The 17500-nt window shown below is 41.3% G+C and overlaps 1 protein-coding gene across 5 annotated transcripts in view; it reads right to left on the bottom strand.

Moving 5' to 3' along the window:
* Positions 1–17500, bottom strand: part of LOC140549532 (ubiquitin carboxyl-terminal hydrolase 15-like) — a 34259-nt gene that overhangs the window by 1565 nt on the left and 15194 nt on the right. For 3 of the 5 annotated variants that reach the window (XM_072673247.1, XM_072673250.1, XM_072673249.1), the window contains 15 exons: positions 15949–16093; positions 14664–14837; positions 14384–14542; positions 13686–13910; positions 11739–11822; positions 11533–11627; positions 11212–11400; positions 9637–9752; positions 6994–7272; positions 6520–6590; positions 6308–6423; positions 4768–4917; positions 3973–4076; positions 2869–2957; positions 1–871 (listed from right to left, as the gene is read on the bottom strand). The exon at positions 1–871 is cut by the window's left edge and continues 1565 nt beyond it. In XM_072673247.1, the coding sequence (XP_072529348.1) occupies positions 644–871; positions 2869–2957; positions 3973–4076; positions 4768–4917; positions 6308–6423; positions 6520–6590; positions 6994–7272; positions 9637–9752; positions 11212–11400; positions 11533–11627; positions 11739–11822; positions 13686–13910; positions 14384–14542; positions 14664–14837; positions 15949–16093 (2224 nt within the window). In that variant the 3' untranslated portion in view covers positions 1–643. Of the gene's footprint in view, positions 872–1357; positions 1465–2868; positions 2958–3972; positions 4077–4767; positions 4918–6307; positions 6424–6519; positions 6591–6993; positions 7273–9636; positions 9753–11211; positions 11401–11532; positions 11628–11738; positions 11823–13685; positions 13911–14383; positions 14543–14663; positions 14838–15948; positions 16094–17500 lie in introns of all 5 variants that reach the window. The other 2 variants (XR_011978993.1, XM_072673248.1) reach the window with 2 other exon arrangements.

Here is a 17500-nt window from a genome sequence, read left to right as displayed (position 1 = left end):
GCACGTTAAGCAGCTGATAGAGGGGACACTGGTTAGGCGTAAACTCTGCAGTACGCGTGGCACTAATACTAGCTTTAAAAACGAACGGTGTGATTGTGCAACGAAACAGTCGGTAAATGTTCAATATCCTTAAAACCCAGAGGTTCGCAGTCCATCCAAAATTATGTACAAGGCAAAAACGATGATAAAAGTAAAACACTACTGATAAATGCATAAACGCACCTCTCTCTTCTTTCACTCTGCAATATATATATGTACTCTTTAAAAAAATCTACTGCGAGGGAAATCCGAGGAGCAACACTGCTGAACGTTTTCCGGAAGTGTTTCGACCTTCCCACGACTCCGACTCACAGCCGTATGCCTTCTTTCCCACCGTTATCAGAGCTCTGGACATGTTTTACTAAAGGTAGTGGAGGGAAGCTTAAAACAAATCATCAACCTGCAATGCTGGCCATTAAAACAAGGCCCCGATTGGATGTCCCAGCCCGGCGCGCGGCCCCGCTGTACCAGGCCCTGGCCGTCTCTGCAGGCACTGCTGAAGCGAAGGAGGAAGGCTCTGGACTGGACTGCCCGGACTGCTCTGCTTGCTCTCGATATGGCTTCGGATGACCCCCACCACCCGCCGTCCCACGTCTGTCCCAACTCAGTTGGTGTTCATGGTGATGTCGTGGTTAGGCTCTAGCTCTTCGTCCTGCTCGTTGTCGTTGAGGTCCTCTTCTTCCTCTTCCTCGTCCTCTTCCTCGCTCTGGGCGTTGGCCCCTTGTGCCGAGGCGCTCTCCTGCTCCTCTGCGTCCTCGCGGTCCAAGGCGAAGTAGCCAGTACCCTTCACTGTGTCCTGCCGCTGGTAGAACAGGACGTACGCTGCTTTGGACTACACACACACACACACACACACACACACACACACACACACACACACACACACACACACACACACACACACTTTCAGGATATTTCTGTATTTGTATTTCAGCTGGTTCTCTACTCAGGCAAACCCTGGACCAAGATAACGGTCACAGCAGCACTGTTCCCCAAAAAAGGTTGAAGTGACACTGCTGGTAACTCCTAGCCATCATCTCCTGCATTAGCTTCGGCTTGCTTATCTCCATATGTCCGAATCGGTTACTTCTGCTGCTTTTAGAGTGTAGGTTTGATCCCATAAACCAGCAATTGTTTTGCCTCTGAATTGGCAAGAAACATAGCAACCCCCAAGCCATGCGATCTTCAGATGCTCTACAATAAGCTCTACCAGCTTTAGAGATTCAGGTTCTTCTGGAGTTCCTCATTATTTCACTTAATCAGGGATGAGTTTCCCAAAAACAGGTGAAAAAAAGAACAAGCCAATTCTGCAACTTACAAGGTTCCTCTTACTACAGAGGCGGGTCAGAGTAGCAGTGTTAGGAGTCTTGCTCAAGGACTCTTATTGGTGTAGTGCAGCATAGTCACCCAGACTAGGAATTAGAGCTGGGCGATATGGGAAAAAATGTATATCACAATATTTAAAGACATTTATACAATATACAATATTTATCACAATATTTTGTCATGGAGACATAATGCACCAACAGCGTAAAAAACAAACAAACTGCAATCTAAATACTCTCCAATACGGAGTACCCTGATTTTTACTCAAAATATGCGTTCAATTAAATAGACTGATTACACTCTTTAATGAAACATCACTGCAAACACTGACGATATTCACGACACACTAACAGAATTTATCACGATACTACAAAATATTGTCATATTGCGTAGTTATATACTAATATATGTAAATACATGTTTTGTTACATAATTTAAAGACACTGCACACCAACTATAGGGTCACACTTCTTTTCAGTAAAAATGACCATAACAAAATACAAAATAAATAAAAGGATCATAAATGAATAATAAAAAATGGCATTTATATTCACTTTAGTTGTTTTATGTGGTCGTTTGTGTGCTGTGAGAGTGTGAATATGTGTGTATAAGTATTTGAACAGCTAAGAACATCCTTCAGAGTCATACTCAAATACACTGCCACTCCAGACTTACCACATTAGAAACTATACTTTATTTTATATATATAGGTAAGTAAGTAATAAAGTAAAATTAGTTGTTTTGTTACTGCACCCTGCCTCTTGAGTCATACTTCTTGTCAGTTTAAAAAAGGCTATTAACATAATAAAATACATGTAAAACAAACAAACAAAACTAATAATAATAATAATAATAATAAATAAAACAATAAATAAATCAACTTAATTCCATTTCATACATTTATATTCACTGTTTTATGTGTTTGTGTGTGTATAAGTATTTGAACGGCTAAGAACATCCTTCAATCAGATTCAGATACTCAGTTTTTGAGGGTAATGAGTCATTTTTGAGTGTTTAAGTGTTATTACTATCAAAAAACATCTGAATGACTTACAATTAAAGTAAGATCATTATTACTGAGTCTGAATCTGATTGAAGGATGTTCTTAGCCGTTCAAATACTCAAACATAAACTCATATACCACACACACGACCACCTAAAACAACTGTAATCAATTTAAATACCACTTTATTTATTTATTTATTTATTTATTATTAGCTATATATTTTGTTTAATATTTATTTATTTATATTAATAGCCTTTTTTATGAAAAGAAGCTGTGTGCAGCTTATGCAACAAAACAGAACTTATTTGACTTTGTGTATATTATATATATTGCACGCTTCACAGTTCTGTAGTTTCTGGTGTGCTTAATCTGGAGTTCCAGTTTGTGAGTCTCTCTCTGTTCCAGTCAGTGGAGCATCACTGAATCAATGGTTCTGAATCTGCTGTTTTAAGGCTGTTGCTTTAAAATCTGTGAAACGTTTGAATGGAAAATCTTACCACAATCTGATCCTCGCTGACTGGAGATACGATGCTGTCGTCAAAGTTGTACCACTTGCCATCGTCCTTGTTCTTGGCATAGGCAGTATCTGAGAATTACAGATGTGTGTGATTCACTTGAGGCTGCACAGTTAATTACTTGTTAATTGTTAAGGCTCATTCATGCCCAACGTTAAATACACATACAGATGCGGATACACTCATTCCGTCTGCCTAGTAAGAAATATATATATATATATATATATATATATGAAAGTCATCACAACCTCCGCCGTTTGTCGCCTACAAAAACTTCTGACTCTGAACTGCCCTCTAGTGGACGTATAATTGTTTATCTTCCATGCTAACATAAAGGACGTATAGAAATAGAGCTGGGCAATATGGCGATATTTTATCATATTGTGATACATTTTGATATCGTGATAACAATAGTCTTTTCTGAGCGTATGGAGGAGACTGTTAGTGTAATAAACCCTGATCAGCTGCAGGTTTCTAACATTACTAACTGTGTAATTAGACTGAAGCGTTAATTAGATGAAGAGCAGCAGATGTTATAGAGTATAAATCACTGTATTCAGTACAGGAGAGGATCTGAATAGTAGTTTATAAGAATCTGCAGCTACTGATGTTTTTAGGTCGTAATTACATGAACTGTGATAAATATCTTGTATCACGAAAAAAGTATTTTTACCTACATAGAAGTATTGTTAGAAGAGGATGTGAGCCTTATTAGCTTAATGTTTATTAATGATAAACGAGCCTTATTATAATGTAAATCCCTGCAATACTGAAATTACACAACCCTATAAGATGCAAATGAGCTCTCTAAACAAACAAACAAACAAACAAAAATAATAGTAAAAAAGGTCACTTTGGAGTGCTGTGAGCAGTCAGATCAGCCTGCAGTGGAAATGTACTTAAGGCTCATGTTCATATGGTCCAGCTACTGATGATGTTGTCCATAGAGATACTGTGCAGACTCAGCCTCAGTATGTGTAGATGAGTTAACATTACATTAAAGTGGATGCTGGCGATCATGTGTCTCTGTTTGTGTGTGTGTGTGTGTGTGTGTGTGTGTGTGTGTGTGTGTATATATACACTCACAGTGTCCTCCTCCCATTCCTCCATAGTGGTTGGAAACAGCAATGAGATCATAGCGACACGGCCCAGCGTTGGGGTTAATGAGGAACTCCGACATGTCCAGATCACTGCAGGTCAAAACTCTCAATTAATATTACTGCACATAAGCTCTTCACTTCACACTACACCCTCCCAGATCGTCCCTCTTATTAAATAATGTATATACAATATACACTATAAAGACAAAAGTATTGGGACACCTGCTCATTCATTGTTTCTTCTGAAATCAAAGCTATTAAAAAGAGTCGATCCTGCTTTTGTTGGAGAAACTGTCTCTACTGTCCAGAAGAAGAAGAAGGCTTTCTGCTAGATTTTGGAGGAGCATTGCTGTGAGGATTTGATTGCACTTAGCGACAAGAGCGTTAGTGAGTTCAGGATGAGGCTGGATGATCACCTCCCCTCTGAATCCCAACCAACTCCCCAACTCATCCCAAAATCCCCAAATCATTCCAGAGATCACAGTTCTCCCACTGCTCCACAGCTCAATGCTGGGAGGCTTTATAACCCCTCTATCCCACGCCTGGCATTAGGCAGCATGGTGCCAATACATGAGTTAAGGTTTACCTGATCTAGACAGTCCTATTCTATTGGCAGTACTTCTCTACAGGGACTAGACAAGCTTTGTGCACATTTGCACATCTGTGTCAACAATAGGAGCAACTTAAAATAGTTGAATACACTCGTTAAAAGGGGTGTCCACAAACATTTGGACTTATGAAATACTCTGTCAAATTATAATGAAGGTTAGTTGAGGATTACTGGAGGGGGAAGTCCACCAACGAGTCCAGTTTGTCCCTCATGTAGCGGCTGTAGGAGAAACGCTTAAGATGGACCACCAATACCGGGGGTAGGGACCACAGGTCAAGCTTCTTAGTCGCCTGCTGGTGCTGCTTGCAGCTCGGGCAGTACCTGGAATCATACATAGTCACACAGTTTCCATTAAAGAGCTTCCATCACCTGATATAATAAATAAAAAAAACACCACACATCAAAATAGATGTAACTTGTGCTTTGAGCCGCCACTAAAGGACAAGCTTTACACATGCATTTCTGGACAATTATTTATAGTGTTTATTTCACAGTGTTTATTTATAGAGCGTTTATAGTTTCTATAGCGTTTTATATAGTGTTTAATAGTTTATTTATAGTGTTTATTTATAGAGCGTTTATAGTTTCTATAGCGTTATATAGTGTTTAATAGAGTTTATTTATAGTGTTTATTTGACAGTGCATTTATTTATAGTGTTTATTTTATAGTGTTTAATACAGTTTATTTTACAGTGCAATTATTTAGTGTTTATTTTAGTGTTTATTTCACAGTGCATTTATTTATAGTGTTTATTTCACAGTGCATTTATTTATAGTGTTTATTTTACAGAACATTTATTTATAGTGTTTAATACAGTGTTTATTTTAGTGTTTAATACAGTGTTTATTTTAGTGTTTAATACAGTGTTTATTTCACAGTGCATTTATCTATAGTGTTTATTTTATAGTGTTTAATACAGTGTTTATTTTACAGAACATTTATTCATAGTGTTTATTTTACAGAACATTTATTTATAGTGTTTAATACAGTGTTTATTTTAGTGTTTAATACAGTGTTTATTTCACAGTGCATTTATTTATAGTGTTTATTTTAGTGTTTAATACAGTGTTTATTTTACAGAACATTTATTCATAGTGTTTATTTTATAGTGTTTAATACAGTGTTTATTTTACAGAACATTTATTCATAGTGTTTATTTTATAGTGTTTAATACAGTGTTTATTTTACAGAACATTTATTTATAGTGTTTAATAGTGTTTATTTTAGTGTTTAATACAGTGTTTATTTCACAGTGCATTTATTTAGTGTTTATTTTACAGTGTTTATAAATAAATGCACTGTGAAATAAACACTATAAATAAACACTGTAAAAAACACTATAAATAAACACTATAAATAAATGCACTGTGAAATAAACACTATAAATAAACACTGTAAAAAACACTATAAATAAACACTATAAATAGTGTTTGTTTCACAGTGCATTTATTTTACAGTGCATTTATTTATAGAGCCTTTACATAGTTTCTATAGCTTTTTATATATAGTGTTTAATAGAGTGTTTATTTATAGGGTTTACTTTACAGAGCATTTATTTATAGTGTTTATTTTATAGTGTTTAATAGAGTGTTTATTTTACAGAATGTTTATTCCTACACGAACGGTTGCAACTGTAATTTCCCTCCTAGGATCAATAAAGTATTTCTGATTCTGATAATGTGCTTTTATAAAAGAGGGCATCGGTCTCACCATGGGTCCTCTGCCCCCAGCTTCTCTTTGGTAGTGAACAGTTCGATGCAGTCCTTCAGTTTAAAGAAGGCCTTCTTCTGAGGTTTGTATTCCATGCTCTCATGCTTTTCAAAGTCCTGGAGTAGAGAAGGAAGAACACCATCACATTACTAACATGAACACATCCCGGGTGGAAGTACCAGAACCCGAAACCTGAACTCCGGCACGCTTACTTCAGCCACACTTTCGTCAAAGTACTTCTTCTTAATCTCTGGTTCCCAGTCCAAAGAGAGATAGGATCTGTCTGTGGGGAGAGATTAACAGAAATGTGACCACATCCACTACATGGACAAAAGTATTGGGACACATATTGCTCATATTCATGCATTGTTTTCTTCTAAAATCAAGGATATTAAAAAGAGAAACTGTCTCTACTGTCCAGGGAAGAAGGCTTTCTACTAGATTTTGGAGGAGCATTTGTGTGAGGATTTGATTGCATTCAGCAACAAGAGCATTCATGAGGTCCACTGCTCCACAGCTCAATGCTGGGGGGCTTTACACCCCTCTAGCCCACGTCTGGCATTAGGCAGCATGGTGCCAATAGGGTCATGATGTTTATCCTTTTCTATTGGCAGCACACTGTCACCTCTGACTCTGGAATAAAGACCTTACGGATCCTAAAACTAAGCTTGGTAAGAGAGTCGTACCGCTGAGTCGAAGGTGTCCCTCATCAAATCGGATCTGCCGCGGCTCCTCTTTAATGAAACTCAAGTCAGTCTTGCCCATGTTGTTGAACTGGAATGTGAAAAGTCGCTTTTTGTGGCCTGTGACCTGCTGCTGGCCTTTGGTCGAGTTCTCTGGGCCGACCCCGTTCTCCAGGTCATTGTCCCCGCCCACTGAATCCTCTGACTGGCTGTTGTCGTTTTCAGAAGGAAGTTCCTGGTCCTGACTGGACTCGTCATCCTGCTCATCAGTCTCCATTTCACCTGAAACGGAAGAGAATACTCTGTAAACTGGGGCTGTGTATTGGCAGGAATCTGGAGATACAAGGGTTACGATTCGATATACGGCGATATATTGCGATTCAGAAATCGGGGTCATTTTTAAATATTTATTATCATAATAAAAAGCATCCAAGTAAACGTCCAATCAAAACAGTGGGATCTGAACAGAGTACAACACTGCCATCTAGTGTTTGGGGGTTAAACACATCACAGCAATTCTTACATGTATAACTACTAATTAAAAAATCAATACTGATCTTTTGAAAACCGATTCAGTATTGTATTAATAATATCATGATACTTTGGTATATTAATATTTTCGTACACTCCTACTGTAAACCAAGGGCAGCTTTTAAACCCAGTTGGTAAAACAGTTCTACAAGGCTTCCGGATGGACTAAGGTGCTGATGATCCTAGGATCACTGAGGGGTTGGGTTGATGACGCCTAGCGTGATGTTGGTCAGCCCAGGCTACTGTTAGCTGTTGCTGAACGCCAGATCAGCAGCTGAGGCTATGTTCAAGGCTTAGTCCAGATAATTAGTAGAGACATGTATAATAACACAGTCTGCGGTCTACGCAGTCAGCAACGTCCACATGTACAGTCAGGATCTTATAATTGTAGACTGGAGTGAGTGTCTGAGTAACTGGTGTGAGACGAGAAGAAGAATTCCAGAAGCCTGGCTGGCAGTGTTGCGTTAAAAAAATTAATAAATAAATTAATACGTAAAAATAAAAGGGAATGGGAAGCTTCTCAGCCTGGAATCTTACAGTAAGAATGTGTCTGTAGGATTATCAGTGATGTTTTACACTCAGTACATCTCAGGGCTTCGCCTCCTTTGAGAAGAAATGAGTGCATCAGCCTCAGAGTGGCCCATACGGCAACTTCCTACCTGGGTGGGTAGCAGATCTCATGATGGAATAAGTTCCTGGCCAATCTCTGCTTCTAGGGCTTCTTAGTGGCCATGTCCACCAGCCACCCAGCTGAACATTATATTATAATCAAGCTTTTCCAGCTGAATCCATGCTTGGTTAGTAGCATCCAAGTCCAAACTACGAAGTTAGACACCAAAGCACATTTCACAATATTAAAATTTCACTGATTAGATCTTAAAAATATGTCTTGAAGCTGAACTTGCTCGGACAGTCTGACCTGGCCATGCTGGTTGGAATTAGAACTGATCAGATCTTAAAAATACCACAGAATTACTGTAACTGCACTGTGAAATCCAGCCTCCATTCTGGGGCCTACTACTACTACTACTACTACTACTACTACTACAGCGGCGGCATAACACTACTGACAGCTTCAGTGCTAGCAAGCCAGAATCTCTCGGTTCCTTCGAATTACAGCATGTGGCACGAGGTGCATGGACAAAATGCGAGACGCGAGGCCTCTGTGTTCACAGAAAGTAGCTGTGTGAATCAGCAGAGATGTTAAAAACGGTTCAGGGTGACGGACAGCAGAAGAGTTTACTTTGCTGTGATGTCAATTTGTTAGTGGGGAATTACAGATGATCAGCACACTGATCTAATCATGTCTTTTGTGAAGCCTCACCTTCTTTAATGAACTCCATAAACAGAATTAAGGAGGGGTGGCTCTTATTTAAAAATACAGAGCATCTCTGCAAAATTAATACATTTATTTATTATCATTTTTCTTTTTTTGGACAGCTAGGGTTTCCTCCTTGCACACTTCCCACTAAAATGAAGTCTGTTTGGCCCATTTATGATGGGAGGAGCTACCTGTAAGTCCCATGATGACATTTTAGGACTGTTGGCGGCTTCTTTACTCATCTTGTGGTTCTGCTCTGCTCTGCTCTGCCTAGGCCAGTCTGACCTGACCATGTCGGATTTAGTGGACAGTGGCATGGCTGATTTTTAACTGTTCTGAGATCTTTTTTCTTTTTTTTAAAAAAACCCTTTAAACCCAGACTTCTCTGCATCTCCACCCTTCTTTCTGAAGGCCTCAGAGAGCTCTGGATCTGGCCATGATGGAGATCTTCCTTCACCCCTCACTTCAACCTCAATCAACGTCTGAGGTTTAAATAAGACTCCAGACTCCTCCAGAATAATCCTCTCTAACCATGTTCTGATCATCTGAAAGAGTAATAAATATAAGGGGTTTGAACTTTTTCCTCCGTCTATATGTTTAAATATGTTAAAAAAAGACTAAAGGTTTTCATGGGGCGTCCTAATTTCTAAACAAATGACTGTAAGAGAAAAGTCAGGTGGGCAGGTTCACTTGGTTGAGGTGGCCACACCTCAACACACGGGAAAACAGCTGACCGTGCTTTCCATGGACACGAGGCCGCAAGGTTAAAAGATGCAGTCAGACAGCATGCTTACTGGGCGAGCCCTCCTCCAGTATACCGTTGGTGGCGTTGCCGTTGATGGCGTGCTGCTTGGATGAATGTGTCTCGTCAGACTCGTCCTCCTCGTCCAGAGCTGAGCGCACAAAACGACTGCAAACATAGCACAGAACAAACACCCTGTCAATCTTCACCACAACCCCCCCTAAAATCCCCCCCCCAACATACAGTCATAACTGAGGTCTAAACAACTGTTTTATTTAAGCCAAACTATAAAAAAACAAGCGTTTCTGATATTCTGGCCTTTTAGCATCTTAATATTTTAACTCAGATTCATGGTGGATCGGACAGGGACAGTGTGTCGACGTTGTTGGACAGCTGAACTGGGTGTGTGCTCGGAAACACATTGTTTGAATCTGAAATTAAACGCTACCAATTATATCAATACAGGCTGTAAAGATTACCTCAGGGGGGCGCTATACAACACTAGGTGGAACAGACTTAACTTGCCTATGGAAACTTGACTGTCTGTTCAGTATAAATGAAAAGCTTTTTATGCCTTTGGTGGGTTTTGTAGTGTCTCTGATGTACCGAACCCGTACCAATCCGTGATGTAGGACACTTGTGTACCGTTACACCCCTAGAAGCACCATATAAGAACCATATTTGGGCTGAAATGTATGGACCTGCTAAGTCTGAATTCCTCTGGAGTATTGAGGGAGTGAAAGGCTATGCAGTGACACATTTATCAGGAACAGTCTCTACAACTCTACTTCTGCTCTAATAAACCCGCTAGAGACGGCCAAAACAAAGCTGCAAATGGGTTGATTATAAAAACTCAAATATTGACTTAAAAAAAAGAACAATAATAATGTTTTTGCACCGTACCGTACATTCATGAACAGTACAGACAATACAGGGTCTATCAGTATTAATATCTCAATATCAAACTCTTATTTTAAAGCAGCTGTATGCAAGAACAGGTATTTTCGCTCCTGGGCTCCCCCTAGCAGCTGCTTTCGTACACGGAAGCAGAGCGAATGGAAGTCCCTGTACAAATCTGATTAGAATCACCTTTCGAACCACCTCCAAATCTGGATATAATCTAGATTGTAGAAATAGGATTTGGGCAGGTCTGACTAACTCACTTTAACTCCACTGCAGTAAATACAAAATCACAAATTGTGCACCCCTTCATGGACAGATGTACACATGCATTTCTGGGCAAGCTGAGAGCTCCAGAAGCTTGATCTGAAGGTAGAGAAGCATGTGGACTGAGGCGGTAGAGTAATACTACAGGATTTTACACTAATATGGTTACGCAGCGGCACACAGTTACGGACAGAGGTCTCTCTCCTGCAGCTCCACCACCACAGCTCCGCAGTAGCAGCATTCCCACCTGGAATGGGAATGACGGAGAGGCCATTCTTCCAATTACAAAATAATATACCATCAAACCTGATCCTTTAAGACCATGGTCTGTATTGTGAAGGTACAACTGCTACACAATGCTGCTTTAAGCATGACCCTTTCAGGCTAACCATTCCAGTGAAGTCAATCTAGAATGTGGAAAGAGGGGCGGAAAAGACGAGGGCAGAAGGGAGAGGCCTACCACAGACGGAGGAGCAGCAGGTTGTAGAATTTCTCCTCACTGAGAGTTCGAGGGACAGTTATTAGGAAGGGCTGACCAAACAGTGGGGTGCTAGTGTGGTTATAACCGGATTGCTTGTATTTCTCTCGAAGGTGCACAGGGATCACCACGTGGTCCGTGTCCTCTAGCCGATTTACCGCCACCTCAAACCTGCACGACAGGGATGCGATAAGGATGCGTAATCAGAAACAAATACAGGCTCTTTACCCGCAAATGACACAACTGCTCAATGCGTCACCCTCAAGACCATGCAAGCAGCTCACTCTTTCGTATAATACTCACACATATATATCATCCCTTTCCATTATACTGCTCAGGTTCTCATTGGTGGCGAAGATCCTATGGAACCGGTGGTTGTAGATATCTGTGACGATCATCTAGACAGAACAGCACACGGGAAACAGCAAAGTGAGGAGCAGTCATAATAAACATCAGCCGGCGAAGTTTTCCTGCTGACAAAGTGTTTGAGAAAGCCTTTGATTATTTACCTTTTCAGCAGATACTCCAGACAGGACAGATAACGAAGCACAGAGGTCAGAGATGTAGCCCACTTTGGGCACGGTCAGCTTATACTGCAATGCAAACACACAAACAGTACAAATTACACTGGACTGCTGCATTGGAGTCCCTCATTTAGCTGAGGCATGAGGCTTACTGAGAGCAAAACCCTTACATCACATGTCCAAAAGTTTGTAGACAGGAACTACGTTTTCAGTCTGAATTGTAAATTCCGTAGGAGTGTAATGGTTTACATTCAGATTTACAGCATTTAGCTGATGCTCTTATCCAGAGCAACTTATAAGGTTACTCGTATTACAGCGTTGGGCCAATGTAGTGTTAGGAGTCTTGCCCAAGGACTCATATTGGTGTAGCGCAGCACAGACAGCCAGACCGGGAATCGAACCCCAGACTCCCACGTAGTGTGGTAGCTCACTGGCAGGTAGTGGTGTTATCTGTTGCGCCACAACTCTCTCAACAATCTCGTCCGTATCATTGCATGTTCTCCGAAAGCTTGTAAATACCAAATGGTTGGCGCAGTACCACTGGAAATTGTGGGGGCAGTGTAGCCAACAGTACAAGCAAAACACACAACACTCTTCACTGATTTCCTGTAGCTGCTGCCCGCATCAGATTTTCAATCCCCTGACGCTGGCCTACAAAGCCAGGACTGGACCAGCCAGCCTCTCCGTACTTGAAGGCGATGGTCAAAAGCCGATCTGCACCAAGAGCCCTTCTAGCTTCAAGTACGGCTCGGCTCAACCCACCATCCCTCTAAATCTGCGGAAGACGAGCGTCCAGGCTTTTTTCTGTCCTGCACCGAAGTGGTGGAGCGAACTTCCCCTGGGTGTCCGAACAGCAGAGTCCAACGCTCGCTGTCCTCAAACCCAGACTGAGTACTTGGGTGAAGAGTGTAGAGTATCCATACTGTGTCTCCATACTGACCTTTGTATTTAGTAGAGTCTAGGATTAGAGGGATCTTTGTATCCTAGTCTATATAAACTAGCTAAGGGTATTTTCTGAGTGAACAGTGAAGCCAAGCTGTAAGTCACTCCAAAGAAGAGTGTCTGCTAAACGCCTTCAATGTAAATTTAATGGCCGCAGACCACCTTCGTTTACACCGCTGCCTCATCAGATGTCATTATGACCTCCTCCACCGTCATCATACTTGTTTTTTAGAAACGTTTGACTCTGAACTGCCCTCTAGTGGATGTACCATTTACCATGTATGCCAATGTAAAGGATGCATAGAAGTATGTGGGCAGTGTCGGCAACATATTTGTTTCCGTACATAAAGGAGTATAGTTAGTAGATTAGGGACCATCACTTTAAAGAAAACTGACACTGGTCAGATGCCAGGCCTACTCGTCATTTAATGCACTTGATTCAACTCATCAGCTCATTAGTGATGCCTTTGTAAGCGGAACGCAGGTGGAAAGCGCTAATTTTATCCACAGCCCATAGTGCAGTGGCCTGGAAGGAACCCAGTTCCACACCTGTGGTTTAATTTTCTATCCATATAAAATGTGGAAAATAAGATATAAATAAAATAAACAGCAGATCTGAGCTCGTTTCAGAACTGACTGCACTACAATTCAGCTATTTTAAGGTGCACTACCTGCTGACACATGAACACAGGTCATAAAGTCTAAGCTAGAGGAGTATAAAACCCCCAGAACTGCGATGTGGAGCAGGGGATCTGCATTCTCTGAAGTAATGGAGCTTCATCCAATACCTTTGGCATGAGCTGAAGTGGCGTTTGAGGTCCAGATCTGCTCCAACATCATCAGTACCTGACCTCAGGAATGCTCTCGTGGCTGAACGCAATCAAAAAACTCACAGCAAATGCAGCGCAGTCATCCTCTACGCTGCCCATGGACTGTAGCGTACACTCAAATCAGGGTTCTGAGTAAGGCATGCACGTCACGTCTGCCTACCTGTGTGGGTTTGGCAAGGGGGTCCAGCCGCACCAGGTAGACCTCTAGTGTCCGCTCCTTCTTCATGGGCAGAGGAAGCGTCAGGTAGCAGAAAGGGTCAAAGGTCACAGACACCTTGGAGCATACCGGGCAGACCAGGGTGGACTTGAAGAGGCCGTGGAAAATGTCCACGATAATGGAGTCGTTCCTTTTGATGTGGTTCTCCCACGCCTCCTCTGCTACTACCTGAGGGAGGAACACCTTAGCTTAGCTTACACACTACTAGGGACAGTAGCATATAGTTTGTGTGTGTGTGTGTGTGTGTGTGTGTGTGTGTGTGTGTGTGTGTGTGTGCGCATAACAGCGCTCTATATGAGTGTGTGTGACAGCTTTAAGCTCCAGAGACAGGCAGGCATGACTGGCGCGGCCTAATGCCCAATGCCAGCCGTGGGCTAGAGGGGTATAAAGCCCCTCTGCATTGAGGAGCTGTGGAGCAGTGGAAGAACTGTGTTCTCTGGGATGATGGATGGTGGAGCTCCATCCAGTACTTTTGGATGGGATGAGTTGTAGAGTTCCTGACCTCATGAACACTCGTCGTTGAATGCAATGAGAATTCAAACAAAGCAGGATACTCTCTCTTACTGGTGTCCCAATACTTTTGTCCATAGAGTGTATATACAGAAATATACAGGAAAAAAATACCAGAGAAGGTGGGGTACCTTATCCGGCCGGCCATCAGCATCTTTCAGCTGGATGTAGGGCTTCTTCCTGATGCGGTTCAGGTCCTCGTGCAGGCCGTCCAAGAGAAAGGCCAGCAGCTCGTGGGAGTCCTGCTGCTGGTAGCCTGAGAACTGAGGTGCAAAGCGTCCCACTTGGGTCTAAAGCGAACACAGACAGGATTTGTGAGAAGACTGGTTTATGTACCAACAGCTTATTTAGATTTTAAAAAATAAAGATATTTAACTGAATAAAAGCGTTTCTTTACATCTTCAACCTTACTTTGAAAGGTCTTGGTGTGACGTAGCTGTATTTGCCAGACCAGAGCTGCTTGATAAGCTCAGCGTAAGCCTTGGCGATCTCCCCTTTCATCCCTAACGGGTTATCCTCATTCAGCTCATCCTGGTACTTGTCCTTCAGGAAGTACTCGGTGAGTGGGGGAATATTGCTCAAACACTACAACACAGAAACAAGCGCTAGACTGAGCAAGGGTAACAATGACCACCCAGTCATACACTGCATGTCCAAATGTTTGTGGACACCCCTTCTAATGAATGCATTCAGCTACTTTAAGTAGCACCCATTGCTGGCAAATGCAAACACACACAGCTTGTCTAGTTCCTGTAGGAAAGTACAGCCAATAGAATAGGACTCTCTGGAGCAGATCAACATCATGTTCCTAAGGCCAGGCGTGGGCTAGTAGAGGGGTATATATAAAGCCCCCCAGCATTGAGCTGTGGAGCAGTGGAAGAACTGTGCTCTCTGGAATGGAGGTTGGAGGGAGCTCCATACTTTAGTACTTTTGGATGGGATGAGTTGTAGAGTTAAGGAATGTAGGTGGGAGGGTAATTATCCAACATCATGACCTTACAAACACTTGTTGTTGATGCAATGAGGATGCCCTTACCCTTGATTACTGGTGTCCCAATACTTTTGTCCATAGAGTGTATATACAAAAAACCCATCTATACATGCCTAAACAGACTAAAGTAAGTCATACCCTCTTCAAAACCACACTAAATTGTCTACACCAAACAAATTAGCATCCTGATCCACTTCAAGGGGGCTCAGAGAGGTCATTGGGGAGTATTTAGGAACGGTGACCAGTGTTTGTAACACTAGCAAAATTAGCGTGGCATCTCCCACTACAGGGCCCATATTCTGCTGCATTGAGTGCTTGTCTAGATACAAGCTAAAGCTGATGTTGCAGCTGGTCAGTCGGACAGCAAATAAATATAATAGATATATATTATATGTACATCTTATAAATATACAGATATATATTATTAAAAGCCAAAAACGATTAATTAGGAAAGCGTTCGGTGTTTGTTTGTATCTGTACTGAATTCATGTTCCATTAGACTCAACATTCGCCTGCCTGTTCAGGAGAGCCACGGGGCCTATGCTAATTCCTCACTTTGATATGTAAATATAAGACACAGTGCGCGCACAGATGAAAAAACGAAAAATTACAATAATGAATTTCCACTGGAAACATGTCTATTAGTGAACAGGGAAAGAAAAAAATAATAATTAAAAAAAAAAATGAGCGCAGTTGTGGTCCTACCTGTGTAGCGGAGTTCATGAAGCAGGTGTTGCCCAAATTGGAGAGGCCACACAGGCCGGCTTTCTCACTGTGCCTGCTCTGGTCTGAATATTCATAGCTGTTATAGGGGGGGTAGGACGGAAGGCTATAGCTAGAGTTTTTCACACTGCAGTGGAAGACAGAGAGTGAGCGAGTGAGAGAGAGAGAGAGAGAGAGAGAGGGAGAGAGAGAGAGACATAGAGAGACAGAGAGAGAGAGAGAGAGAGAGAGAGAGAAATACAAGGACAAGAAATACAATTAGGGTAGGTGAAGCACCTGGAGAATCCAAATGAGCACAAGGAATAAACACAAGGTAAAACGGCCCATGAAGAAGCTACAGCATTACAAAATAAAGCCCTGAAGGATCCTGTCCAGAGATGGAATACGACATAAAATTCAGCCATAAATAAAACCTCAGCCTTCAGTACCGACCCAAACCGCCCTCGTGAAGAACCGAGACCAGACACGTCCTACCCGTCTCCTTCAGCCACCTGTGCTCCACACAACCAAGCAGCACATCCCTGAACACCAACCCAATCTGACTGGACGCAGAACTACGACATGCACTTCTGCAGTGAAACCTCAGGAACTAAGGCTGCTAGAAGGGTTCTTTGATCGATGTCACATAAGAACCACTTTTGGTTCCATGAAGAACCATTTCTGTAAAAAAAAAAAAAAAAAAAAAAAGTGTCACGAACCTTAAAAAAAGGGTTCAAAGGTTTTTCTCAAAGAACACTTTGCTGTAGCATCTTGTAGTTTAAAGAACCGACTAAAAAGGTTCTTCATACTCGCATATCTTTTACAACAATGGTTCTTTACAGAACCAAAAGTGGATCTTCTACAACACTGTTCAAAGAAACTGCAGAGGGTCCTTTTGTTAAATAAATAAAAAAAATTAAAAATTAAAAGGTTCTGCACACTCACACATCTTTCACAAAAATGGTTCTTCAGAGAACCAAAAGTTGTTCTTCTACACTCAAAGAACCCTCTGAACCTCTGCAGAAACTTAGCCAATGTAAAAAGTTCTTCTTGGACATATCTATAGTAGAAATGGTTCTCAATGGTTCTTAAAACAGCATGGATCAAAGAACCCTAGATATTAGTTTAAGTTAGTTTAACCCCTCATTAGTTTAAAGAACCAATTAAAAAGGTTCTTCAGACTGAAATCATCTTTTATAGACTCACTCAAAGAACTCTGCAGTATCTTTTAGGTTAGAGAACCAGTTAAAAGGTTCTAAATTCACATCTCTTTTACAAAATGGTATCTTTTCAGAACCAAAATTGGTTCTTCTACAGCATGGTTCAAAGATCCATTTGCAGCACATTTTACTTTAAAGAACCAATTTAAAAGGTTCTTGTCAGACATATCTATTGTAGAAATCTCAAGGTTCTCAATGGTTCTTAAAACAGCATTGCCCAAAGAACCCTTTGTAGTACCTTTTAGTTTAAAGAACCAGTTTACTGGTTCTAAAGACTCAAATCTCTTGTACTAAAATGGTTCTTCTACAGTGTCTCTCAAAGAATCCTCTGTAGC

This window comes from Salminus brasiliensis, chromosome 2, assembly GCF_030463535.1.
Source record: "Salminus brasiliensis chromosome 2, fSalBra1.hap2, whole genome shotgun sequence".
NCBI lineage: Eukaryota > Metazoa > Chordata > Actinopteri > Characiformes > Bryconidae > Salminus > Salminus brasiliensis.
This window is presented reverse-complemented; position numbering and strand designations above follow the sequence as displayed.